Source organism: Cyprinus carpio, chromosome A7, assembly GCF_018340385.1.
Source record: "Cyprinus carpio isolate SPL01 chromosome A7, ASM1834038v1, whole genome shotgun sequence".
NCBI lineage: Eukaryota > Metazoa > Chordata > Actinopteri > Cypriniformes > Cyprinidae > Cyprinus > Cyprinus carpio.
The window spans coordinates 41151408-41169450 of NC_056578.1; the positions used below are offsets into that span (position 1 = coordinate 41151408).

Here is an 18043-nt window from a genome sequence, read left to right on the forward strand (position 1 = left end):
CAGAATAAATTTTGGAAGTTGTTGCTTTATTTGCTGCTATGCTTGTACTTGTGGAGGAAATCAAAGTTGATGCCTTATTTGGTGTTGTAGGTATGCTGACTGAAAAAGTTGGTGAAGATGTACCAGTAGAAATTGTTGTTGATGTGTCTGTGGATATTCCTGTAACAGTGGAGGAACTTTGGACCACTGATGTTGTACTTGGTGGTATGTGCATGCTTGTTGATGACACCATTGCAGTAGCTGTACTTACTAAAGGTGTTGTGATGTTTCTACAGTTTTCATCACAACAGAATGTTCTAATCTCATAGTCATAGCATTGCTGTGCAAGGCCTTGGTGTTTGTTCAAGCAAATTAGACCATCTTTCGTACTGCATTTCACAATCTGTCCAAGTTGTGAAAGAGGAATTTCAGGGTAACGTTTTGCACGACACTGTACTTCCATTAGTGCTGAGCATAAGGTAGGATGGGTGTCAGTTATTTTTTCAATAGGTACTATTTCACCACCATCAGGGCCTGCTGTTGGGCTCTCAAAGTTGTTCCAATCTGACCAATGACAATTACATCCAGGGGTAGGAGTAAGGGTGCTTATTTTCAATGTTGTAGATGTTGGAGATGTTGTTGATGGAGCTGTAGATGTTTTTGTTGTTGGAGTTGTAGTTATGCCTGTCATACTGGAGGAATTTTGGACTGAAGTTGTTTTAGTCAGTGGTGTAGTCATGCCATTTGAAAATGATGGTGAAGGTGTTGTCACTGATGATGGAGCTGTGGATATACTTTTACCAGTGGGGGAACTCTGGACTGGTGGTGTAACTTTTTGTGTAAATCTGCTTGTTGAAGTTGTAGCAGAAAAAAATGTGGAAGTTTTTGCTGATATGCTTGTGTTTGTGGAAGAAATTAGGCTTGTTGATGTCTTCATTGGTGTTGTAGCCATTGTGGTTAGAAAAGTTGGTGAATGTGTAACAGTAGAAATTGTTGTTGATATGTCTGTGGATATACTTGTAACAGTGGAGGAACTTTGGACCATTGATGTTGTACTTGGTGGTATGTGCATGCTTGTTGATGACACTGTTGTAGCTACTGTATTTAACGACTGTGTTGTGATGTTGCCACAGTTTTCATCACAACAGAATGCTCTAATTTCATATTCGTAACACTGCTGTGCAAGGCCTTGGTGTTTATTTAAGCAAACTAGTCCATCTTTCATATTACATTTCACAACCTGTCCAAGCTGTGAAAGAGGAACTCCAGGATAATGTTTTGCACGACATTGTACTTCCTTTAGTGCTGAGCATATGGTAGGATAGGTGTCAATTAATCTTTTAATAGGTACTACTGCACCACCATCAGGACCTGTTGTTGGGCCCCCAGAGTCATTCCAATCAGACCAATTGCAAATACATCCAGGGGTAGGAGTAAGGGTGGTTGTTTTCATTGTTGTGGATTTTGGAGAAAATGCTGAGGCAGTTGTAGTAAATGCTATTGTTGACAGAGATGTTGATTTACCTGAAACAGTGGAGGAGGTTTGGACAGTTGGTGGTATAGGCATGCTAGTTGATAAACTTGGAGAAGGAGTTGAAGTGGATGTTTTAGTTGGATTTGGAGTTGTGGTTATGCTTGTAGTAGTGGTGGATGTAGTGAATGACGATACCGTCTTTGTTGGCAAAGTTTCTGTAGTGTATTTGGCTGTCATTCCTGACAAAGTTGTCTCTGCAATAAAATATAAAAAATTGTAATTCTTATTGTGAATACATTTTTCATAAAACATAGACATTTGATTAAACAAACATAATAAAATAATGACACTTTACAGTACATTAACAATTATTGAGCCATTTGCGGCAACAAGTTGCACCACCCAATTATAGACAACAATTTAATATGTGTGAAATGGAATTATAAGGCTCTATCTGCATTCTGAGCAGTTTTGTGATATTGAGTTTCAAAGCATATAGCAAAAAATTATATGATTGGAACAAGTCTCTTTTGTGCATGAAAATGACAGAGACCCTGAATGTATTCTAAATGTACAAAATCAAAATCCTCTCAGATATGTAAATGGAGATTTTTGGAATAGGTCAAATGCAGAAAGAACCTTCTAATTCTAAAAAGTCATTTTCCACTTGGAATTATAAGGTTCTGTCTTGCAAAACATTAACTGAAGCAACAATTTTCAAGAAATACAGACAGTTTACTTATAATTTGTTTTAAAACATAAAATTACTGTTGTAACAATGTTGCGACATGTATGAGAAAGGTAAATTTAATAATTTCCATGACATTAATTTCATATTTCAGGACTAATAATTTTTTTTCCTGTTCAAGTTAAGCATAAAAGGCAGTGCTAAATATTTTGTCTAGTGCAGATATTAATGTTAGGTAGGAATACGGTGGGTAATTAAACACATTATTGCAGGAACAGTTTAAGCAGCTCCTGTAATACATCTGACCAGGGCTTTATTCCTCAGAAAGTGGGACATGTAAAATACTTTCTCTCTAGAGGTCAGTATGGCTGAGATAACATGCTAACATTTAGTGTTGAAATTAAGACCCTGTCAATTAAATAGTTGACTATTTGACCATAAGGCTTAATGTGAGACTTTTTAAGACTTTAAACTGCAAGAAAACAGACAATACTTTAGCAAAGTTGATTCACAAAGTTTAACCCTTAAATGCATGAATGTTTCGCCATTCATTAATTTATACATTAATGGTGCAATGATATTTTACATTTGATTATTCTGTTTCTGTACTTAAACACCTTGAAAAAATGTAAACATTGTTTAATTTGTATCTTTGATCTATCTATTATTATCTATTTGTGCTATTTCGAACAAACCCCAGCTATGGCTGAAAACAAATATATATATATATATATATATATATATATGTTGTTGTTGTTATACTGTGTATAATGAATAGATTGAGGAATATTAAGAAGGCTGATGTCTGACTTTAAGAAATGAATGAGGGGGAGGGTTGTCATTGACATCCCGGGTCGCTAAAGTCCCAAGGTATGCATTTAAGGGATAAAAAACATTGAAAAATGTTTCACTGACTATTTATTTTTTACAAATAAAATATTTCACGATTAATCTTTCCTGCTGTTACAGAGCAGTCTGGCGACATGACTAAGAAAGCTGATCCTGATTGGTTCTCTTGTGTGCATTCGGAGTGCTGATTGGTTCACAGATAGAACCTTATAAAACCAAGTTACAGTGCGACTTTGTAGACAGAACCTTTTGGTTTTCTAAATAAAAAGTACTAAAATGTACACAAATTAAAAAACATCTCATAATGTAAATAAGTTGTCACAGAATAAGAATATGTGAATAACTCACTTTAGACAAAAATTTCAGATAGAACTTATAATTCCAAGTCAACGATTTATGGGAATATATAGAAAAAATCTGATCTTTTATTTTTTTCTATATAAGATATCTGTTATATATTGTTATTATTGTGAGTTAAACATCACAAACTTTTTTTCAGAAACCAGGAAGTTACAGGTTCTATACAATCCTAAAACTAAAATGGTTCCAGTGACAAAATTGTTCTATAATTTGTATATCCTCTTTTAAATAACTTTTTTCAATATGACCCTTTTAATTCCCCATTAAATCATCATTTCATTCAAAGCATATGATTGGCTTCAAAAGTATCAACACATTAAATACTTGTTTCATCTCAGAGAAAAAAGAAATATATACAGTATATAAACATAAAGTGAAAGTGAGTGAAGTGACATATAGCCAAGTATGGTGACCCATACTCAGAATTCATGCTCTGCATTTAACCCATCCAAAGCGCACACACACAGCAGTGAACACACACTGACTTCCCCAAACTAAAAAACTAAAAACTTCCCTAAACTAAAAACTTGTACATGAGAAGATAGTAGTAAAACTATTACCTGCTATTTTACGGGAAAAGTCAAAGATAGTTGGTGAAGTATAGGTTGTTGTTGAATGTGATGTTTGACAAGGGTATGAAGTCTTTTTAATTATTCCATGTTCCTCACAGACAGCTGTCATGCAGCTGCCAAGCCCATCTGTAGTATTATATATTGTGTCTCCATGCATATATTTATTCCCTTTGAATGTGCAGGTGCAAGCTGCAAATTTAGAAATAAAGACATTTACTTAATTAATTAAGTGCCAATGAAGGAAAGATGAAGTTCTGATAAAGTATAGATGAAGGAATATGTAAACATTTTTCTTACCAGTTGCATTGTATTTGCAGTTGATCTCCATGGACTTGCAATAGCTTTAAAAAAAAAACAGTTTTAAAATGAAAACTACATTTTATGACTGTAGACTGTATTTGTTTACATGAAATGATAGCATACCATATCTGGCAATTTTCTATTGAAGGAACTATCTCCTGATTGCCGTAATGTTTCCCCTCTTTGTCATAACAGCCACACTGCTCCTTTTTAACACATTTCATTGTATCCTCATCAAAGTAAGGATGCCCAGGGGGACATGTGGGGTAACAACCTTATAAAATGAAAATAAAATACAAAATACAGAATTAACTATGTGACATACATTGTGACATAGATTGCATCTCAAGGGTCGAAATATCTTAAATGGTTATCTCACCCAAAAATGAAAATTCCGTCATTATTTACTCACCCTCATGTCGTTCCAAATCCGTAACACCTCCGTTCATCTTTGGAACACAAATTAAGATATTTTTGATGCATTCTAAGAGCTCTCTGTCCCTCTCATAGATAGCAAGGGTCCTTACATGATCAATGTCCAGAAACGTAGCAAGGAGTATTCAACAATTCATCTCATCCGTGTCACCCTAGCGCCATTTTGGAGAGTATCCACTGATCACAAACAGCGTAAGGACTCTTGCTGTCTATAGGAGGGTCAGAGAGCTCTCAGAATGCATCAAATTATCTTAATTTGTGTTCCGAAGATAAATAAACGAAGGTCTTACAGGATTGGAACGACATGAGGGTAAGTAATTAATGACAAAATGTTTATTTTTGGTTGAACTATCTCTTTAAGGTTCTTTAGCCAAAAAAAGACTATAATTTAACTCTGCCAATAATTATAATCCATAAATGCAGTCAAAGGCATCAATTATCGATTTCCATAAATTTTCCATAAAGGTATATTGGAGATAAATATCAACACACAGGGCAAAATTTTTACATTTTTCTTTAATTATAGCACCATCCAGAAACATAAAATGATCAAATTTGGCAGATTTACTCATAATGTTCTGTTGTCATTGCACTCATGAGATAAAAAGCCAGTTTTTTGTTTGTTTGTTTGTTTGTTTGTTTGTTTTACCTTCAAGTGCTAGTATCTGACTTGAGCACTGCCCAGTTGGATTTCTGCAGGTCTGCAGACAAGGAGCTCCGCAAGGTTTGTACTGCCAATCACAGTTTCCAGGAGCATTGTAATAATCACAGAACAACGCTGTAAGAGAGAAAAAAAGGTTTTGTTTAATGTCTTTTTTTCTCTGATGGTCTCTTTCAGTGATTCAAATTAAACTAAGAAAATTAGCAGTGTCTCACGGCATATTTTAGGTGTTCTCCAGGCAACACAGGCTCCAGCCTCATTACAGGCTTGTGCATAGGCTGCTATAGCAGTGCATAAACAGTCATGATCCCCACCGCTATCACAAGCACATGAGTCTCTCACACAAGCATCATAAAAATGATTGGGATCCACCAATTAGAAAAATGCAATTCGATTATACATACACGAACAACGGGGTATTGTACAAGCTCACCATGCTGCATGTTAACTTACTTGATAATGGCATGTTGTAAAAACTCCACTCTTAATGATACTACATTCTTTCTGAGCCCATGATTGCCTGTAAGGATTATTTGAGCAGGGATTTCTAATTTCCGTAGTAACAGGACAGCTATTAGACTCTTTCCAATCGTTTCCAAAGTCCAAGGGTTTAATTACAACCTCGTGACTTCTCAACATAAAGTCATTGTTTGCATTCCCATCAAAGTTCCCGCAAAGACCACAAACAGCACCCTGTGACAGAACAAGATGCAAGTTAACTAACATATCAAACAAAAAGATCCAAACAAGCCTTTCAAGACAACTCAGTCTAAACAATAAACTGTAGTCTCTGAGGCAGTTATTCAGTGATACAACACTGTAGATTTATTTCTCACCTTAAAGTTTGGACTGAGTTTGATGAACATATTTGCCCTCTGGTCCCACATGACAATTAGTCCATTATTTGCCTCAATGACCATGTAAATTCCTCTTATCAAAATTTGGTAAGGAATGTCCACTCCCTCATCTCTGTGAAGAATCTGATAACCTCCATCTGTCAATTTGAGCTCCGTTCTAAAAGAAGAAAACACAGTTATTTATCAGGCACCTGTGATATATATACACCTGTTTAGCAATCCAAGCACTCTCACCCCAAGGAAGAGTCTGACAGTCTTAGAGCAAGTGGTGCCAGTAGATCCACATGGTATGTTTTCAGTGAGAACTCGCAAAGTACCACTGGCATTGGCATGTCCGCAATAATCCTGTATAAATCACACAGATTTGTCTTTGTATTTATATTTAATCTTTTCTTATCTTTTGTCTTACTGATATTTTTATTGATAGTATTGAGAAGTTCTGAAAAGTCCCTAGACTTAGCCTGCGGTGTGTCATTTAATCTCTATAGCAGCACCCAAAATTCAGTTACAGCTAGGTTATTATTATTATTATTATAATTATTATTATTATATAAGCAAATTAAATCAAAGTGTATTGTATAATTTATTCTGTACTTACTGTGATTAATGTGTATTCACATTCTCCATCAAAAGTGTATCTCTTTCCATCAAATGTAACGTAATGGCCATCTCCATGGACTAAGCAGGTTCCATGGCACGGGTTTGTGGTACATTCCCATTTCCTATCCTTACAAGTACTGCATACACACAGATGTAAATATTCATACTCTATGTGTTATACAAATAGGTTTTGTATGAATTTGTGCTCCCCGACTTATCATTTCTGATCTTAAACTAATGATTTGTAAGTAAAATGTTCCTATGAAGGTCCACCTCTAAACTTAACCCTCAGGTGGGCATGAACAGATCATACAAATAGAAAGTAGACAAGCTTGAAACAAAAATAAACCTCTTGAGAAAAGAGCATTTAGAAAATATATAATAGGTTTAAAATGCTATTTCATACCACAGGATGCTATCAAACACAATACATCATTTGAGACGTGTTAGAGCAAAAAATGGTTCAGAAAAAAAAAACAAAAAAAAAAACAACAACAACTGACAATTCCTCTGTGCTAGCAAAAATAGAATAATTGTTTAAATGAGATTTTACCAGCTATTGCAATCCACTTTGATTGTATCTCCAGGTTGATGTACAATGCCATTGTGAATGCAAGGACAAAGATCTTCTTTGATGCAGCCACCCATACCATCTGATACCAGTCCAGGTGGACACATACAGCCCGAGATGCACTCAGTGCTAATCTGTTTTGGAAAGTTACATTATATTAAAATGATAATATATCTTGTGCAACTTTTACTATTTGCTTTAGGATAGTGTTTAGAAACTAACTTTAAACACTCACACAAGCCATATCTAAAGTGCTGCAGCTCTTTTGGCACTCTGATCCTGTAGATTCAGGAGCAGCACTAGTGCAGTCAAAGAACACCATAGGTTGGGGACAAGCTGATGGCATAGACAAGACATTTATTAGTGATATCAAGAAAAGCAAAGGAACTGATTGAACTTGATGCAATATTCCTCACATAAAGCCATAAATGGTTCATGAATATAGCACTGAAATCATACGGACTATTTTAAATGGTTACTATCACCATCCAATGTGTGGAAAAAAGCTGACTGGACATTTTATGTAACTCCTTTTATGTTTCACAAGGACATCTTACAGGTATAAAGAAAATGAGGGAGAGCAGATGATGACAATTTTATTATTTTGGGTTTTACTAAAAACCGCAGTATCAGTTCGTTTGGGCCAGCTCCAATCAGGGTTTATGCTAAATTAGATTTATGAAATGTGCTAGTAATGCATGTCATCAGCTTTTTTGTCTTCAGGAGCTGTTTGTTTGTTCAGCACTATAGAGAGTAAGAAGTCAAGCGAGCATTTTAGGAAATATTTGCCTCCGTGTCTTAGATTTCTGAAACCTGAGGACACACATGACCTTTGCTTTATGTGTCTCGGCGAGGAGCACACATGTTCAGTGCTTGAGGGCACTAAATGCACTCATTGTGATAAATTTACAATGAGGAAGCTCCATTCCCTGTTCTCACGGGATGTGGGACAGGCATCTACATCTCACGACTCCTGTCCCACTGCTGCCGAGGCACGGTGGAAACTCGCGTCGTGGGGTTCGCAGGTTGAGTTTGTGGAGAAGCTCAATAAGGGACTGGAACTCTCTAGATCTTCGAACGCAAGCTTAAGAGATCGGCAGGATCTAGACATTATCTCTCTCTCTCGGATAGCACATTGCTGGCATGATCCAGTCATGAAAGTGAGGAAATGGATGTGAATGGTGATGACGAGGAGAGTGTGAGTAATGAATTGTTTCAATCTGCCAGCACTGCATATGGGGAAATGTTGGAAGTAATGGCTCACGCTGCAAAGATGCTCAATCTGGTCTGGGAGCGAGAAAAGCAGAAAGCTGCTCGCAGCAGACTGGATGAGTGTTATTTGTCCGGCCATCATCCTTCCCTCAAGAGCCTTCCCTTTCTCCCGGATCTCCATGCCGAGCTTGAGAGATTATGGGTAAATCCATATTCAGCTCGTCTACATCCATTCCAGCTGGTGGATTATGCTAATGTGGAGGGATTAATTGAGCATGGATATGTGAGGATGCCCCCTGTGAAAAAGATGCTCAAGAGCCATCTCTCATAGGGCGAGTCATCCTCATTGAAGGCTTCTTTCCTGCCATCCAGGCTGCTTCAGACCATCTTGCATCTAAATGGCAGGGCGTATGCAGCAGTAGGTCTTGCTGGGGGTCTTTGCACACTATGGCGGGGTTACAAACCTACCAGGCAGACCTGCATAGGGATTTGGATGAAGGTAAGGGTTTGCTTCCTCAGGTGGTCAATTAGCTGTGCCGCACTATGGATTTAGCTCTCTGTGGCACTAAGCAGTCTGCTGCCGCCATAGGGTGAGTGATGGCGGCAATGGTGGCTATGGAGAGACATCTGTGGCTGAACTTAGTGGACATTGGGAAGAAAGAGAACAACCTTTTCTTGATGCTCCGCTTTCACCTTCTGGGCTTTTTGGTACATCTGTTGAGTGGTTTAGAATTTCATAACAATCTGAGGATCGGAGACAGGACAAGAAACTTAGTGTTGCCACTCGTTCTCCTCCCCCTTGCCGGAGTTGAGCATAGAGGAAGCACGAAGAGGAGGGGAGACCTCAGAGAGGTGATTGACAGGATGTGTTGTGACCATCCATCTGACACCTCTTTTTGATGTCTCTCCTGAGTTTGCCATTATTTGGTGCTCTCTCACCAGGTGGTCAAGCATGCACTGAGGCAAGGCATAGTGGGTATTTCATTACCCAAAGTGTCCCCTATGGGATGCAATGTGGAGTTCCCTTGCAGGGGAACGTCTCTGGTTATGCATGTAACCATGGTCCTCCAGAGGGAACGAGACACTGCATCCCCTTGCCATGCCTAGGGCCTACCTGTTTAACGTCTCCTTCAGACAAAGATGTTGGTGACATGCATACAGGTGCCCTCTTATACTCCAGGGCACCCTGTTAATGAAGTCACGGGCCAGGGAATTTGGAAGTGTTTTCACACATGCTTTCAGACACCAGTCATGCTGATGGCATTCCCCAAAGTGTCCCCTAGATTACGCAGTATCTCGTTCCCTCTCTGGGAACTACAGTATGGTTACATGTGTAACCCAAGATGTTTTTAATAAGTACACTAATTTGTGGGAGTACTCACATTGTTGCATAATTCTCTTTCCAATACAACTGAGTTTCCCATCCTTGCAAGTGCTGAAACGGAAATCGTTAAAATAAAAATCAAATCTGCAGTCTTTATGTAGGTAAATGTAAGACTTTTTAAGACCACATAAAACAAATGAAGGAATACACTGAATGAAACACAGTACATTAGTATGGTCTCTAAATGTAACATTTGCAACACTTTATAGTTTAAAAATACAACTTTCAATAGATCTCCATTAACAAATCATTTTTACTGTTCTGATCTCACAGCAAAAAAGTGATGCTCTTCCTCAGTGTTCTTGTCTTGTTTTCCAAATGTCTACATAAATTTTCTTAAATCAAGATGCATTTACTTGAGAAGCAAAATGACATCAGAAAAGAAGTCTCGTTTTGTGAGAAATTAATCAAAATGAAGTGACATAACAAAACAAGACTATATGTATTCAGTTCAGTTTTGAATTTTGAATTTCATTTTTGAATCTCTAGTAAAAGTATCTTGATTCAAGAACATTACACTATCAGAAAGAGAAAAGTGAAAAAAAAAATACATTTTATATTTTTACATTAACAATGTTATTTATTAAAGCTTAGTATGGATCTCATCAAGTTAGTGTTTTTATGCATTTTACATTTATTCCAAAAATAATAACTCAGTGCAGTAACAATTTAAACAATACATTTTATTTGTGACCTTAGGCTATGTTAAGCTATTCTTTTTAATAGTTCACTTTTAACTATTTTAGAATTTTATGGAACATCAGTCATCAAAACTAAATATCGATAAACATCGGTCACTGACATGGAGATTTACTTTAATTTCACTAAGCTGATTAAAAGCTGACTAAAAACTCCCACAGATCATGTTTTCATGCCATTTTAAGTCTTGTTTTGATGTAACAAAGTGGATATGTCTACGTATATGAATTGTTTACTTACATTTTTAAATTAGTCTTCCTATTAACGCCATTATATTGTTCATTCAAACTGAAATTTACCATGTTGACCAACAGAAAGCTACTTGGTTTTAAAGTCACTTTTGTGTGCGCTGTGCTTCATACTTGGCTACACTGTATGACAACAGACAACAAACTTTTTTTACCCACAACGTTTAGTTGAATTTTGGCTAATTTGACCACACCTTGATCATTTTAGACTCTCATTATTTTAAAGTTATAAGTGTCAGAGCCCTACTAACAGAGATTGGGACTCATACCACATGGTGCCATCCCTGTTGATAACTTCTCCTGGGAGAATCACTGTGTCTTTGCTGTAGCAGGAACAACTAGATAAAGGGACACATTTTGCTTCTTCATCAAGGAACGTTCCCTCTGCACAGATACACCCATCTACAGGCTCAAATGTGACACCACAAGTGAAGTCTGGGTCGCTGTTGCAACGGCAGGAACGACTGTTGTTTTGAACTTTGTAAGAATAAACCATATTTTCGGGACAACTGGCTGAAAATTTGCCTGTGAACAACAAAACATTTTTTATTTAATTTGAACAACTACCAAAGCATGTGGTATCTACTGTACATGTCCAGTACACTCAACAATCATCTCTTTAATTGTCTTATGTTTAATGCTTTTTAAAGGGTTAGTCAACCCAAAAATGAAAATTAGGCTGCGTTTTGCTCACCCCTGAGGCATCCTAGGTGTATATGACTTTCTTCTTTCAGACGAATCCAGTCGGAATTATATTAAAAATTGTCTTTGATTTTTCAAGCTCTATCATTGCAGTCAGCGCTTGTTGCATTGCTTCAGTCCAAAAGACGTGAAATAAAAAGCACCCTACCATAAAATAAAAACTGTGGATCACATGGCTGCGGGGGTGAACAAAGTCCTCCTGTAGCGAATTAATGCATTTTTGTAAGAAAAATATCCATATTCAAAACATAATAATCACTTTTATCTATCTTGCGCTCACTGTGTAAATGGAAGCAGTTTATGGGTAATTTTGTTTTTGGTAATGTTTTAGTATGTTTTATTTATATTTGGCTCATTTTGTAAATCAGTGGAGAGATCAAAACAAAACAATGGTCACTAATTAGAAGTACAAAACGAGGATTTGTTAAGAAGAATTTTGGAGGATTTCGATATAAGCCAAGAGGAGACTGGGTTGCCTTTACTAAAGTAAGGAAACTGCTTCTTTTGAACCTGTAAACAAATGTTGGTTTTCACGAGACTCACCTCTACATCATGCTCCCAGAACTGCTTCTGTTTACAACTGTTGGTGCAAGCTAGATTAAAGTGATTATTACGTTTTGAATATGAATATTTTTCTTACAAAAACACATCGAGTCGCTACAGGAGGCCTTTGCTCACCCCCCGGAGCTGTGTGAGAAAGCTTTATGGAAAGGTGCTTTTTATTTCACTTCTTTTGGACTGAAGCAATGCAACACCCGCTGACTGCAATGATAGAGCTTGAAAGATATAACTCCGACTGGATTCTTCTGAAAGAAGAACCTCATATACACCTAGGATGCCTCAGGGGTAAGTAAAATGCAGCCTAATTTTCAATTTTCAATTTTTTCAAGGTTTGAATAAATCACTTACTGCATGCAGTGTTTCTCCAGCGAGGCAGATGAATCCCTTTTGTAGCACAGTTGTGTACGTATGAAGACAAAGCAGCACACATGCAGTCTTCACTTTTCTCACAATTACAGGCATCATACATGCAGATCTGTTGGGGTAAAATGTTGGCCCAATCTCAAAAGAAACTTATGCTTAGGTTTGTCAGCAGGACTCTTAAACTCACCATTTGATAGATATCAGGGCTGATCTCTTTGTGGCATGGAGCAAACACCCCATCCGGGTCTGACAGCAGAGAGCACCATTTCTTAGCATATCTCTCTACAATAAAGAAGAGCAAAGAGCTATTTCATGACAGCACAAGCACCATTATCTCATTATCGCCATTATCTCATCTATCGCCAGTGCAAAATAGTGAATCGAGACATACCATTATCTAAGCTGAAACTGCAGGGATCCTCAAAGTTGTTTTTAACATCAGGGCAGTTGGCTCGTGCTTTCCAGCCATTGGCAAAGTCTACTGCTGTAGCTTCAGGAGATCCACTAACAGTTATGAAGTCATCTGCTTGAATACTATTGAAGTTCCCACACAAACCTAGCAAAAAAATTGACAAAATTTTGCCCATTTGTTTTTAAACTTTGCAAAAAGTAATTTAACCTTCATCAAAAAACAGAAAACTAGAATCTATTTAAAATTTTTGAATGCATAGAAAGTCAATTGAAAAAGTACTGGCCATATGTAGCGGTTGTACATTACCATTAACTTATTCCATCATAATTCAAATGAGGGAACAACACTGCTACTTTTATAGCTATATAAGAATTGTAAGATAACACTGTTAACATACAATTTTCCTTACCATTTGTTTTCTGCTTGTAAGTCACATCAACTTTTATGTAAACCTGCATTACTGATATGAGCTGGATCTCCAGCTCAAGCCCAAAAGACGTCTGGACGATGATGAAAAATGTGGTGGGTTTGAAAATCATCACGTCAGCTACAGAAAAATAGTTAATTTTGTGCTTTTTAGTTATTTTATAATATTTCTCTTAAGAACAATGTGTTGTAAAATTATATATCACAAGAAAATGACACTGAATTGATAACTTACCTATGGAAAGAGGGAGCTGTGAATGCATTTTATTAACAAACACTTTTCCATCAGACTGGATCCTGAACACCTAAAATTCGCAACATTCATTTGCAAGGAAAGATTCAAATGCAAAGAGATTCGCTGAGAATGATTTAAAAAAATGCAAATAAATTAACTGTAGTGATTTTGAATTTCCAATAACTTACTGTGTTCCTCTTTGAGAAAAGAATAGTTACTGCCTTCAGACATGTTTCAGTGTCAGTGAAACCGCATTTTATCAGATCCCCCAAAACTGTAAACTCATTGTCACTGGTCTGCTGAAATACAGATGTGACACTAGCACATGATGATGTGACATTCTTTTAGAAACATTTATCAGTGCAACATGCACACATAATATAGTTGGTTTGATTTCATGGGAATTTCTAAGGTCAAATTAATAATAACAAAATACTAATTTAAAGCATCACAAGCTTTGCAGCACTGACACACTGTGTCAGTTGTATGTGCTTAAAATAACTACAGTAAATACATTGTAGTGTACTGTGAAACTAGTTGCCAAGACATATATTTATCTGATGCAAACATATGTGATTATCAAAAATTACAGGTTAACATCAGCACAAAAGTAGACATTTTATACAGTTTTTATGCAGCTCTTGCCATACAACTAGGGGTTTTCAGAGTCAGACATGATATTTAATGTTCTGGATATGAATGTTGAGTGGACACAAACTTGGTGGAGGGCAAGATTATTAGTAAGCCATTACAAGTAAATACTTCATTGCACTGCATCTTTAGTATGCTTTGGATCTATAAGTGAGAGTTGACAAATTAATCTGGATAGTAGACTATGGACTGAAGTACATGTTATACTGTCAGAAAAGACTGACCTTAGAAAGAACGTAAGTACAGTCTCCATGAAAACTGTATGTCCTCCCATCGTAAGTGGTAAAATGGGAACCACCTTCGACAGAGCAAGTCCCTGGGCAATCTCTGTCTTCACAGCTCCATAGATTATCGACACAAGTGCTTCATGGTGAATGAAGATTAAATACAGTGTTAAGTTTCTTTGTTCGAAAAAAAAAAACTTTAACAATAACACGAAACAGTATAATTTCAGAGGCAAACAATCAGAAGGTAATGAAGAGGTACAAATTATGTTGAAAAAATAATCCAACATATACAAAAAATAAATATATAATCACCATTCTTTACAGTTACTTCTGTAGGTCTGTCCAGGTTCATATATGTTTCCATTGTGGATGCAGGGACACTGATTCTTGGCAATACAACCTCTATTAGTGAGGTCATCAAACAGGTATCCTATATCACAGTATTTCATAGCCATTTGAACAATGCCATTTGCATGAAGAAAAAAAACTATAACTGTACATTTAAAATCAGATTATACCTTCAGGACAGAAACACCCATCGATGCATTGGTCCTCACAAATATGACTTCTGTCAGGGTATGAACAGGTGTTGATACAAGGGTTTCCACATTCTTGATACACCATATTGTGGTAAGGACACGATTTATCTAAAAATAGATAAATGATGTTAAAGCCATTTGGATTTAAACTTCAAACAGATTTGGAACAGGCTTCTGAAAAGTTTTAGCTCACCACAGAACTGCTCCTTCATCCACGGATCAGGCTTTCCACCCGCCTGGATGCACTGGCGAAAGTATTCTGAGATGGTTCTGCAAACACAAAAGGATCTGGTCCTGTTTGTGCAGAAGCACATGTCCAATTCACAGGCTTTGATGAAGGAGTCAAGAGGTACAAGGTCCTTACAACTGCTGAAAGATGGGCCTGAAAGCAGCTGCTCGCATACTGGTGTCTAGAAAAAGCCAGAAGACATGATGGTAATACATAATGAACATAATGGACTCAGGCAGACAGGGAATCAGAAAAAATGGTGCTCAATTTCATAGAGATTAATGAAGGAGGTCAAAAAATAAAACAAAATAAATAAGCCACTGCACATTTGCAGCACCAGTTCATGCTTTCATATTGTGTGATCTATCTATGCAAAAAGTCATATTTTATGTCCATCTATACACAAATTCACCTGTTGATTTTAACTGATTGCCTAGGCATACCATTCCAGCAGGTATCAGCATTCATTTAAAATGAAAACTGAAAAATGTTACAGTCAGTGAGCAATTGAATAAAATGCTTAGACTAGTCTTAAAAATTAGTCACCTAATTTTTTTACTGCAAGACTTTTGTAAAACAACAGCTGCTGGCTCATGAAGTGCCTTAGGAGTAAATTAGATGCAAGCTGCAAAATCATGCAAGATTTCATTAAGTGTATTTATTTATTTTTTGGAGCACAAGCCACAACCCAGAAATCAGGTAAACATCTCCTGACTTCCACTGGAGGAGAAAAACAAATCATAAAGCTTTAGAGTCGTGTGTAAAATGATCACATTGTACTTATATTTTCATATTTTATTACATTCCATTGTAAGAGTAGATGTAAATTTGACTTTAGAGGAAGAGAAGGATAAGTAAGAGAGAATGAGAGGCTCTCTCTCTCTTTATGTGTTGGTCGGCCAAGTATGAGAAATTACTGCTTTCATTTCTTGTAGGTAAACATGCGAAACAAAGAACTGCTTCACATTAGCAAGTAAACAATGATTTTAAGATTGTGAGATGCAGTACTCATTTTGGATCATTATTGTTATGCATTTTTATAATTCCATAAGTTCTGAACCAAGGCAAAAAACTAAATCCTCTTCAGTAATTTTCTGGCTTGATCTGGAAATCATTTGAGCCGGTATAGACAAGATTTGTAGGAAAAGTAGCCAAAAGAATGTTGGACAGTGTAATAGCCAGAGTTTGAATAAAATTAAAGAAATCTTAATTTTGCTTCTGGATCAAATTAATAAAAAATTATGACCAAAATAAAAGTGATTTTTTTTTAGCTGGTGGTGATGGTGCTAGGGTCACAGAACCAGTGTGCCAAATTTCATTACTTTCTTACATAATATGGTTAATATGGCTGCCATTGGGGAAGAAAAAAACAAAGACAATGATTCAAAAATCAAATAAATATAGCATAGGATACCAAATAATGAAGATCCATAGAGAACCTACCATTTCTTTGCATGGCTTTGTTGAACTCATCTGTTCTATACAACTCTCTGTTGAATCTGATTTTGCGAAGTATCCATAGTCATATGGAGATCTGTCAGCATCTAATTAAAGATGAGTTTTATATAATTATACATATAAAACATGTTCCAGGTTCGTTGTTTTATAAAAATCATATTGGCACTGAGAGATCAACAGATATCAGGTTATTTTACACATTTCACCCATTTTCTGCAGTAATTTAACTCAGCAATTTCATGATATATATATATTTTTTTCTTTTTTGAAAATACACCTCAGATGTCTATATTATATGTAACTAAAAAAAGGAGTATGTATTTATTGCATGTGTTATTTACCATCTTTGATGATCTCATTGTGTGACTGGATGCCACTGAAGTCTCCACACAAGCCGCAGGTCTTATTTAGGTGCATCATGTCCAGTTCAACCTAAAAGGAGCAATTACAGCTACACTTTCTTGCAAAAACATCAGATATTTTGCATATTGATATCACACTCACAGTGAAAGAGTCATCCTCATTCCACATGGCCACCAGTCCGTGTTTAGCAGTGACTTTGACGTAGGAGGAACTCTTATAGATAAGAATACCAGAGTGGATAAACGGCAGATTTATCCTAACAGGAAACATATGTATATATATATATTTAATCACAAACTTTCAAAAAATTGCTATAACTCTGACCACCAGAAATAACTTTTACTTACTGTCGTCCGTCCACCGTGACAGAGTTTTTGGTGAGCTCCACTACAGCGCTGTCCAACTTCATTGTGATGTTAGTGATAATCGGTTGGTCATTTATTACTTGCCGTCTCAACTGAATGTTGAAGTCTTCGTAGCTGCTTCCACACATTGCACACATGATATAATTACAAGTGGATGGTAGCTGGAAAATATCTCCATCAAATTTCTTGAAGTGGTAGTTACCCCATGTGCTACAGACTTGTTTGTTATGAGCACCTATAGGTGAGACAGAACCAGTCATAAGTGTTATTATTTTTAACCCGAAATTAAAAGCTGAATAAATAAGCTTTCCACTGATGTATGGTTTGTTAGGATAGGATAATATTTAGCCGAGATACAACTATTTGAAAATCTGGAATCTGAGGGTGCAAAAAAATCTAAATATTGAAAAAATCCAAATGAAGTTCTTAGCAATGCATATTACTAATCTAAAATGAAGGTTTGATATATTTACTGTAGGAATTTTACAAAATATCTTCATGGAACATGTTTTTTTACTTAATATCCTAATGATTTTTGGCATAAAAGAAAAATCGATCATTTTGACCCATACAATGTATTGTTGGCTATTGCTACAAATATATCCCAGAGACTTAGGACTTAA

The 18043-nt window shown here is 36.4% G+C and overlaps 1 protein-coding gene across 1 annotated transcript; it reads right to left on the reverse strand.

Moving 5' to 3' along the window:
- Positions 1-557: 557 nt before the first annotated feature.
- On the reverse strand, positions 558-17680 carry LOC109073510 (mucin-5AC-like). The gene is made up of 31 exons (XM_042761397.1): positions 17403-17680; positions 17197-17311; positions 17034-17124; positions 16678-16778; positions 15199-15415; positions 14985-15113; positions 14779-14896; positions 14464-14602; positions 13777-13887; positions 13589-13658; positions 13337-13474; positions 12907-13071; positions 12703-12797; positions 12501-12627; positions 11159-11414; positions 9941-9993; positions 7582-7682; positions 7329-7480; positions 6774-6912; positions 6404-6520; positions 6155-6325; positions 5773-6011; positions 5534-5691; positions 5307-5435; positions 4346-4496; positions 4220-4263; positions 3911-4111; positions 3480-3525; positions 1399-1802; positions 781-1090; positions 558-687 (listed from the first exon to the last, which is right to left on the reverse strand). Exons 1-31 carry the CDS (start codon positions 17678-17680, stop codon positions 558-560), a joined length of 4695 nt encoding a protein of 1564 aa, XP_042617331.1.
- Positions 17681-18043: the final 363 nt, after the last annotated feature.